General features: G+C 43.0%; 1 protein-coding gene across 1 annotated transcript in view; it reads left to right on the top strand.

Annotated features, from left to right (window-relative positions):
* LOC149443962 (DNA fragmentation factor subunit alpha-like) overlaps nucleotides 1-9017 on the top strand; it is a 19325-nt gene extending 10308 nt beyond the window's left edge. Inside the window, exons 5-6 of the mRNA XM_089655129.1 lie at nucleotides 7270-7406; nucleotides 8109-9017. Of these exons, the coding sequence (XP_089511255.1) occupies nucleotides 7270-7406; nucleotides 8109-8282 (311 nt within the window). The 3' untranslated portion in view covers nucleotides 8283-9017. The remainder of the gene's footprint in view (nucleotides 1-7269; nucleotides 7407-8108) is intronic.
* Nucleotides 9018-10875: the final 1858 nt, after the last annotated feature.

The following is a 10875-nucleotide window of genomic DNA, read 5'->3' as shown; positions in this document are numbered from 1 at the left end:
TTGGACCCGTATTGATCCTCAGTGTGCTGGTGACATTTTCCCTCACTGTGACAGCCATTCACAGTGGACACATGATTGGCCAATCCTTCTCACCCATGGGGCACATACAGTCAGGTCCATAAATATTGGGACATTGACACAATTCTAACATTTTTGGCTCTATACACCACCACAATGGATTTGAAATGAAACGAACAAGATGTGCTTTAACTGCAGACTGTCAGCTTTAATTTGAGGGTATTTACATCCAAATCAGGTGAACGGTGTAGGAATTACAACAGTTTGCATATGTGTCTCCCACTTGTTAAGGGACCAAAAGTAATGGGGCAATTGGCTTCTCAGCTGTTCCATGGCCAGGTGTGTGTTACTCCCTCATTATCTCAATTACAATGAGCAGATAAAAGGTCCAGAGTTCATTTCAAGTGTGCTATTTGCATTTGGAATCTGTTGCTGTCAACTCTCAAGATGAGATCCAAAGAGCTGTCACTATCAGTGAAGCAAGCCATCATTAGGCTAAAAAAACAAAACAAACCCATCAGAGAGATAGCAAAAACATTAGGCGTGGCCAAAACAACTGTTTGGAACATTCTTAAAAAGAAGGAACGCACCGGTGAGCTCAGCAACACCGGAAGACCACGGAAAACAACTGTGGTGGATGACCGAAGAATTCTTTCCCTGGTGAAGAAAACCCCCTTCACAACCCTTGGCCAGATCAAGAACACTCTCCAGGAGGTAGGTGTATGTGTGTCAAAGTCAACAATCAAGAGAAGACTTCACCAGAGTGAATACAGAGGGTTCACCACAAGATGTAAACCATTGGTGAGCCTCAAAAACAGGAAGGCAAGATTAGAGTTTGCCAAACGACATCTAAAAAAGCCTTCACAGTTCTGGAACAACATCCTATGGACAGATGAGACCAAGATCAACTTGTACCAGAGTGATGGGAAGAGAAGAGTATGGAGAAGGAAAGGAACTGCTCATGATCCTAAGCATACCACCTCATCAGTGAAGCATGGTGGTGGTAGTGTCATGGCGTGGGCATGTATGGCTGCCAATGGAACTGGTTCTCTTGTATTTATTGATGATGTGACTGCTGACAAAAGCAGCCGGATGAATTCTGAAGTGTTTCGGGCAATATTATCTGCTCATATTCAGCCAAATGCTTCACAACTCATTGGACGCCGCTTCACAGTGCAGATGGACAATGACCCAAAGCATACTGCAAAAGCAACCAAAGAGTTTTTTAAGGGAAAGAAGTGGAATGTTATGCAATGGCCAAGTCAATCACCTGACCTGAATCCGATTGAGCATGCATTTCACTTGCTGAAGACAAAACTGAAGGGAAAATGCCCCAAGAACAAGCAGGAACTGAAGACAGTTGCAGTAGAGGCCTGGCAGAGCATCACCAGGGATGAAACCCAGCGTCTGGTGATGTCTATGCATTCCAGACTTCAGGCTGTAATTGACTGCAAAGGATTTGCAACCAAGTATGAAAAAGTGAAAGTTTGATTTATGATTATTATTCTGTCCCATTACTTTTGGTCCCTTAACAAGTGGGAGACACATATGCAAACTGTTGTAAATTCCTACACCGTTCACCTGATTTGGATGTAAATACCCTCAAATTAAAGCTGACAGTCTGCAGTTAAAGCACATCTTGTTCGTTTCATTTCAAATCCATTGTGGTGGTGTATAGAGCCAAAACAAATTGTGCTGATGTCTCAATATGTATGGACCTGACTGTAGACCCTATTACAGGGATGGCCAGGAAAAGGTTAAAGGATGGCCTCCAGTTGAGAGGATGAAGCAGATAAAACCCAGGTCTCTAAATTTTAAAAGGAAACTATTGTATATTTTTAAGTAAGTACACCTTTTTCAATCAATATTGTAAAGTTAAAGTGTACCCTGGAACAGGGGCGGACTGACAACTCATGGGGCCCCCGGGCAATAGGGGATCATGGGGCCCCTGTGTCCTTGCCCAAACTCAAAAAAGCCTATGAAAAAGGTACCAGGGGCATCTCATGGGGCCCCCTACTGACCCCGAGCCCTCGGGCGGTGCCCGAGTTTCCAAATGGTCAGTCCGCCCCTGCCCTGGAGTGATAGTGTCGTTTTTGTGTATTCGCCCTAGAAAATGCCCACATGTGATGTTGAGCCTCCACAATTAAAGGGACTGAGATCCAATGAATGAACGGGGGTGGTCAGGGACAGTCGGGCTGGGGAGGAAAGAACTAGATGATGCTGGATGTCCTCCAGCCAGGGAGTGAGGCGGGCTCTATCTGACTTGCTGCAGTTTCTAATGCACACTGTATATAGAGCCAAGAAATGGTAACTGTGCGTGTAATCTTTAATATGTATGCATACACACCTGGAGGCCATCTTAAAAATTATCAGCTTTAGTTTTTGTGTATTTTAGTTCCTTGTATTCTAATTTTCATGCCGGTTTCTTAAAGTGAAACTCCAGCTATTGCCACTACAACAGAAAGTGTTAAGAAATCCAGTATTGTGCCGTTGTCACTGAAACAGAAGGCGAGGCGTAATCTTCCAGTAGACACATTGGGGTTGATTTACTAAAGCTAAAGAGTGCAAAATCTTTGTACAGCTCCACATAGAAACCAATCTGCTTCCAGGTTTTATTGTCAAAGCTTAACCACTTGCCCTCCAGAGGATTCCCCCCCCCCTCCTTCCTTCCTGACCAGGCCATTTTTTGTGATACGGCACTGCATTACTTCAACTAACAATTGCACGGTCATGCAACACTGCACCCAAATTAAATTTACTCCCTTTTTTTCCTACAAATAGAGCTTTCTTTCTGTGGTATTTGATCGCCTGTGCGTTTTTGTTTTTTTTTGTGCTGTAAATAAAAACATACCGACAATTTTGAAAAAAAAAACCTATATTTTTGACTTTTTGCTATTAAACATGTCCAGTAAAAAAAAATGTTAAAAATCAAATGTCAGTATAAATTTAGGTCAAAATGTATTCTGCTCCATGTCTTTTGCTAAAGAAAAAATCCCAATATGTGCAAATTAATTGTTTTACGTGAAAGCTATAGTGTTTACAAATGGAGGTATATATACTGGAATTTTTTTTTTTACTAGTATTGGTGGCGATCAGCAACTTATAGCGGGACTTCGGCGGGCATTCTAACACTGGGGGAGAACTGACTTGGTGTCACTGACATCCCCAGTGACCCCAATACAGTGATCAGTGCTAATAAGCGTTGACACTGTACTAATGGCACTGGGCATGAAGGGGTTAACGTAGGGGCAATCAAAGGATTAACTGTGTGCTGTTTTACTATGTGGGCTGTGTGTGCTTTACACTGTAAGCACACCGCTTTGTATGGCTGTGCATAGCAGAGCCATACAAAGCAGTGTTAAGGAGCTGACGGGAGAGGTACAGGTCTCTCCCCCATCAGTGATACTCGGAGGTCACCGGGTGCCAGCGGGGAATCACTGGCCAGGACCCGATGATTGAAAGCCGAGCCCTCGAATGGAGGCGCAGGTAGGGGCACGCACGCACCCCCTACCTGGAACTGTAAAATCACGTGTGTGTGTATGTATCTGTGCGTGTATATGTATCTGTGTGTGTGTGTGCGTATCTGTGTGCATGTGTGTATATGTACGTGTGTGTGTATGTATGTATGTATGTGTATATATACAGTGGGGCAAAAAAGTATTTAGTCAGCCACCAATTGTGCAAGTTCTCCACTTAAAAAGATGAGAGAGGCCTGTAATTGGCATCATAGGTAGACCTCAACTATGAGAGACAAAATGAGAAAAAAAATCCAGACAATCACATTGGCTGATTTGGAAAGAATTTATTTGCAAATTATGGTGGAAAATAAGTATTTGGTCAATATCAAAGGTTCATCTCAATACTTTGTTATATATCCTTTGTTGGCAATGACAGAGGTCAGACGTTTCCTGTAAATCTTTACAAGGTTGGCACACACTGTTGCTGGTATGTTGCCCCATCCTCCATGCAGATCTCCTCTAGAGCAGTGATGTTTTGGGGCTGTCGCTGGGCAACACGGACTTTCAACTCCCTCCAAAGGTTTTCTATGGGGTTGAAATCTGGAGACTGGCTAGGCCACTCCAGGACCTTGAAATGCTTCTTACGAAGCCACTCCTTCATTGCCCAGGCGGTATGTTTGGGATCATTGTCATGTTGGAAGACCCAGCCACGTTTCATCTTCAATGCCCTTGCTGATGGAAGGAGCTTTGCACTCAAAATCTCACGATACATGGCCCCATTCATTCTGTCCTGTACATGGATCAGTCGTCCTGGTCCCTTTGTAGAGAAACAGCCCCAAAGCATGATGTTGCCACCCCCATGCTTCAAAGTAGGTATGGTGTTCTTTGGATGCAACTCAGCATTCTCTCTCCTCCAAACACGACAAGTTGTGTTTCTACCAAACAGTTCTATTTTGGTTTCATCTGACCATATGACATTCTCCCAATCCTCTTCTGGATCATCCAAATGCTCTCTAGCAAACTTCAGATGGGCCCGGACATGTACTGGCTTAAGCAGGGGGACACGTCTGGCACTGCAGGATCTGAGTCCCTGGCGGCATAGTGTGTTACTGATGGTAGCCGTTGTTACGTTGGTCCCAGCTCTCTGCAGGTCATTCACTAGGTCCCCCCGTGTGGTCCTGGGATTTTTGCTCACCGTTCTTGTGATCATTTTGACCCCACGGGGTGAGATCTTGCATGGAGCCCCAGATCGAGGGAGATTATCAGTGGTCTTGTATGTCTTCCATTTTCTAATTATTGCTACCACAGTTGATTTGTTCACACCAAGCTGCTTGCCTATTGCAGATTCAGTCTTCCCAGCCTGGTGCAGGTCTACAATTTTGTTTCTGGTGTCTTTCGACAGCTCTTTGATCTTTACCATAGTGGAGTTTGGAGTGTGACTGTTTGAGGTTGTGGACAGGTGTCTTTTATACTGATAACAAGTTCAAACAGGTGCCATTGATACAGGTAATGAGTGCAGGAAAGAGGAGCCTCTTAAAGAAGAAGGTACAGGTCTGTGAGAGCCAGAAATCTTGCTTGTTTGTAGGTGACCAAATACTTATTTTCCACCATAATTTGCAAATAAATTCTTTCCAAATCAGCCAATGTGATTGTCTGGATTTTTTTTCTCATTTTGTCTCTCATAGTTGAGGTCTACCTATGATGCCAATTACAGGCCTCTCTCATCTTTTTAAGTGGGAGAACTTGCACAATTGGTGGCTGACTAAATACTTTTTTGCCCCACTGTGTGGGGCAAAACTACTAATCACTAATATATATATATATATATATATATATACAGTCATGGCCGAAATTGTTGGCACCCTTGATATTTCTCCAGGAAATCATGTATTTCTCACGAAACGTATTGCATTAACACATGTTTTGCTATACACATGTTTATTCCCTTTGTGTGTATTGGGACAAAACAAAAAAAGGGAGGAAAGAAAGCAAATTCGACATAATGTCACACAAACCTCCAAAAATGGGCTGGACAAAAGTATTGGCACCCTTTCACAACTGCGGATAAATAAGAATGTTACAAGCATGTGATGCTCCTGTAAACTCACCTGGGGCAAGTAACAGGTGTGGGCAATATAGAAATCACACCTGAAAGCAGATAAAAAGGAGAGACGTTCACTTAACCTTTGCATTGTGTGTCTGTCTGTGCCACACTAAGCATGGACAACAGAAAGAGGAGACGAGAACTGTCTGAGGACCTGAGAACCAAAATTGTGGCAAAATATCAACAATCTCAAGGTTACAAGTCCATCTCCAGAGAACTAGATTTGCCTTTGTCCACAGTGCGCAACATTATCAAGAAGTTTGCAACCCATGGCACTGTAGCTAATCTCCCTGGTCGTGGACGGATGAGGAAAATTGATGAAAGATTGCAACGCAGAATAGTCCGGATGGTGGATAAGCAGCCCCAAACATGTTCCAAAGACATTCAAGCTGTCCTGCAGGCTCAGGGAGCATCAGTGTCAGCGCGAACTATCCGTCGACATTTAAATGAAATGAAACGCTATGGCAGGAGACCCAGGAGGACCCCACTGCTGACACAGAGACATAAAAAAGCAAGACTACAGTTTGCCAAAATGTACTTGAGTAAGCCAAAAGCCTTCTGGGAAAACGTCTTGTGGACAGATGAGACCAAGATAGAGCTTTTCGGTAAAGCACATCATTCTACTGTTTACCGAAAACGGAATGAGGCCTACAAAGAACAAAACACAGTACCTACGGTAAAATATGGTGGAGGTTCAATGATGTTTTGGGGTTGTTTTGCTGCCTCTGGCACTGGGTGCCTTGACTGTGTGCAAGGCATCATGAAATCTGAGGATTACCAAAGGATTTTGGGTCGCACTGTAGGGCCCAGTGTCAGAAAGCTGGGTTTGCGTCCAAGATCCTGGGTCTTCCAGCAGGACAATGACCCCAAACATACGTCAAAAAGCACTCAGAAATGGATGGCAAAGAAGCGCTGGAGAGTTCTGAAGTGGCCAGCAATGAGCCCAGATCTAAATCCCATTGAACACCTGTGGAGAGATCTTAAAATTGCTGTTGGGAAAAGGTGTCCTTCCAATAAGAGAGACCTGGAGCTGTTTGCAAAGGAAGAGTGGTCCAAAATTCCGGGTGAGAGGTGTCAGAAGCTTATTGATGGTTATAGGAAGCGACTGATTTCAGTTATGTTTTCCAAAGGGTGTGCAACCAAATATTAAGTTAAGGGTGCCAATACTTTTGTCCAGCCCATTTTTGGGGTTTTGTGTGACATTATGTCATATTTGCTTTTCTGCCTCTGTTTTATATTTGTTCCAATACATACAAAGGGAATAAACATGTGTATAGCAAAACATGTGTTAATGCAATACCTTTTTTGTGTGAAATACTTGATTTTCAGGAAAAATATCAAGGGTGCCAACAATTTCGGCCATGACTGTATATATATATATATATATTAGTGATTAGTAGTTCTGCTATAGGGCGGCGCAGAAGAGGTTAATTGAACAAGCTGAACTTAGACGCTGATTGGCTATCTCCAGTTTTAGTAAATCACCCCTATTCTGTCTTATCTGTGGGATAGGAAATCAGATTAAATCTCCCCACTTTGGTCATAGACAGCAATAAAAACTTGACAGGGGTTCTAACATCCACCACTCTAACCTTAACTGGAAAAAATGTTTTGGCTGGAGTTCCACCCTAACATACAGATTTTTAGCCCGGCCCCCCCTTCCCTAAAATCTTTGTGTTTTTTTCAAAGGGGCATCAAAGAGCATGGCTGAATCTGATAACGAGGAGGAAGGGACAAGCCACAAGACTCCACTCCCCAGCCAAGTACTTAGACTATTAAAGGAAAAAAAAATGCCACATCTCAGCTTATCAAACGAACAGCTGGAAGTAAGTATGGTGTTTTGCAAAAGATGTTTGGAGCAAGACCTGGGGCGCCTCCAATGGATTCCCTTAAATTGCAAGGATTTCCTGTTTTGGCTATGGGACAGGAAGTGAAGGGAAATTTCCCCAATGGGACATGGATGGCAAAAAAAAATTACAGGGTCTATGGCCCTTCCTTACTCTATCCAAAAAAAAAAGGTTTGCCTATAGCTCTACTTTAAATGCAAGTGGTGAAATTACCTAAATTTGACCTTTCATCAGCCTCTTGGAAGGAAGAAGCAGCAAAAGGGGGAAATAGTTTTTGTGCTGACAAGAAGCATGCTGAAAGGAGGAGAAAGCAGGGTGACAGATTCATCATTGTGCTGCTTCTCCTCTTTCACTGTCCAGTTCCAAGCTGGGGGTAGGTTCAGAACAACCTGGACTCCGAGGAAGTGGGTTACATGATGCTGTCTGTCAGAGTGAGGACATCTTATGGCAGAAAAAAGTACTGGACAGGAAATCTCCGAATTGAAGCAAATATTGCAGCAAAAGCGTTTTTTTGTTATTTTTATCTTTTATTGGGTTATTTGTTGTTCTCTTATTTTTGGCAGGAGTTCTGCTTTAAGATTTAACAACAACTGTGTAATTCCGGAACCAGCATGGTTTTTTTGATCGATGAGATCACCGATTTGTTTTGTTCCTGTTTAATCCCTGCTTTCTTGTCTCCAGGCTGTTTGTGCTCAGGACCCGGTTGCCTTGGCAGTGGACTTAAACTGCAGTTTGCAGGACGCCCAACAGATGCAGACCGTGTGCCAGGAACAGCTACAGCTGCGGTATGAGCAAGTGCAATGTATGAACTCTCTGGCAAGCAGTACTGCGAACAAGAGGAAACATCAACCCTGAGGCACTGGGGGAGGAAACCAGGACGAGGTCACACATTGGGTGTGACACGGCCTACATAGTGCTAGTTGACCAACATGCCCCAGCAAGACAGGTCACATGACTCAGTATGAACTGCAACCAATGATTTTACATGCCTGCCGCAGGTTTTGCCAAGCAAAGCATTTAGGCTCTTAAAGGAAGCTTGGACTTGGCAAAATATATAGGCAGCCATTGTTGACCTTCTGAAATATGCTCAGTGCCTGGTGGTGATCCAATGACTTCAATGGTTTCTGAGTCAGTTATCCAGAACTCAGATTTGGAGTTCTGACTTTATTTGCTTCATAATTTTTCAGTGCCAGTAAGCATTGAAACTAGAGAAGAAAAGGCTCTTGGCATTTTCAGCTCACATAGTCTCCTATTACAGATTTAATTTAAAGGATAAGTGCACTTTAACCACTTGCCCTCTGGAAGATTGTACCCCCTTCATGACCAGCCCATTTGTTGCTATTTGGCACTGTATGGCTTTAACTGACAATTGCGCAGTCATGCAACACTGTTCCCAAATGAAATTTATACCATTTTTTTTTTCCACAAAAATAGAGATTTCTGTTGGTGGTATTTGGTCACCACTGGGTTTTTTATTTTTGATATATAAACGTAAAAGAAAGACCAAAAATGTTTTTACTTTTTTTTTAATATCCAATTTTAATTTTTCTACTTTCCAATAAGATAAAAAAAATCATATTTCTTCAGAAATTTAGGGAAAGGTGTATTCGTATTTTTGGTAAAAAAAAATCCAAATAAGTTAATGATTGGTTTGCGCGAAAGTTATAGCATCTACAAACTATGGTTTATATTCTTGAATTTTTTATTAATTTTTCTTTTATACTAGTAATGGTGGCAATCGGCAGCTTATATTGGGACTGTGATAGTACGGCAGGCAATCTGACACTAACTGACCTCTCCCGTGACACTAATACAGTGATCGGTGCTGATAATATACACTGTACTAATGACACTTTCCTGGAATAGGTTAACATCTAGGGGCAATTAAAGGGGTGATTACCTAACAGTGCTTGGTGCATTCACATGTGTCACACACCTACACATCCCCGCTGACAACAGAGCTCTGTGTTGTTTACATTCACAGAGCTCTGTCCTGTCTTTGTCTTCACTGATCAGCGGGTCCCGGCCATCAATCATTAGCCAGGACCCGCTGATCGGCTTGTGCTGTAGGCACAGCCAAGGTGGCGGGCGTGTGCTCCCCCTACCCAGAAGAGCTGGATCCCATATCAGATATGAGATCCAGTGGAGGAGAGCCACTCTGCCACTCATACGTGAGGAAGTCAGAAGGCGGTTAAAGTGGCATTCCAGTGACATCACCGCTCAGGCTCTGCAGCCCTTGTCAGGGATCTCTCCTCTGCACTGAAGTCAGTGCTGGAGAGATCATGTGACCGGACCAGAGCGACTTTGAATAGGTAAGTAAAGACTCCTCTCCTTTACAGGGTAGATAGAATAGCCTCAGAATGGGGGTGGGAGTAGGTTTAAGCCCCTTTCACACGGGCGTTCCATATGTCCGTTTTTCTTCTGTCCGTTTACGGATGAAAAACGGACCCCCGTGTATTTGGACTTGCGGATGTAAACGGATGAACATCTTTTTACGTCCGTTAATGTCCGCATCCGTTCACATCCGTTTATTTGTACGGAAGAAAACCTTATTTTTCTTCTGGAAAAAAAAAACAGATCGGATGAAAAACTGATGAAAACAGATCAAAAACGGATGTAAACGGACCAAAAACTGATGTAAATGGATTGAAAGGTAAGAAAAACGTATCTAAGGGGATGAAAACAGATGTAAACGGATGAAAGAACGGATGTAAACTCATCTGTTTTTTTCTTTGAAAAACTTGACTGAACTGAAGAGAAAGCAGAACGCCCGTGTGAAAGGACCCTTAAGCTTTGTTTTAATGTGGAAGTATAGTCAAATCCTAAGTCCACTTATCGTTTTTGCCCTACCTAAGCTAACTCTCTCCCTCTTCCCCTCCACAGATGTATACTTTACTTGAATCTGACAGCCATGTCCTCGGGTGTTTGTTTAGAATTTGGCTGTGTCTGTGTTTTACAACCCCATAGGGGTTGATTTACTAAAAGCAAATAGCTATAGGAATTTGCCCCAGAGCTTAGTGAATGTGGTGAAGTTTCCCTTTTCAAAGAATTCCCAATTACATGCAAGGATGATGGAAGTCAGCAAGGCTTCTCCTCATTCATTACGCTTGGGGGCAAATTCCCATGCAAAGTGAGCAATCCTATTTGCCTTTATGAAAGGGAAATGTTACCCACAACTTGATAAAAAAAATTGTTGTTTAGCAAGTAACATACACTCACCGGCCTCTTTATTAGGTCCACCTTGCTAGTATCGGGTTGGGCCCCCTTTTGCCTTCAGAACTGCCTTCATTCTTCGTGGCCTAGATTCAAAAAGGTGTTGGAAACATTCCTCAGAGATTTTGGTCCATATTGACATGATAGCATCACACAGTTTCTGCAGATTTGTCAGCTGAACATCTATGATGCAAATCTCCTGTTCCACCACATCCCAAAGGTGCTCTGTTGGATA

Source organism: Staurois parvus, unplaced genomic scaffold, assembly GCF_062004578.1.
Source record: "Staurois parvus isolate SC_StPar_1 unplaced genomic scaffold, SC_StPar_1.0 ptg000820l, whole genome shotgun sequence".
Classification (NCBI taxonomy): domain Eukaryota; kingdom Metazoa; phylum Chordata; class Amphibia; order Anura; family Ranidae; genus Staurois; species Staurois parvus.
Note: the sequence above shows the minus strand (reverse complement) of the source record. Positions and strands in the feature narration are given on the sequence as shown.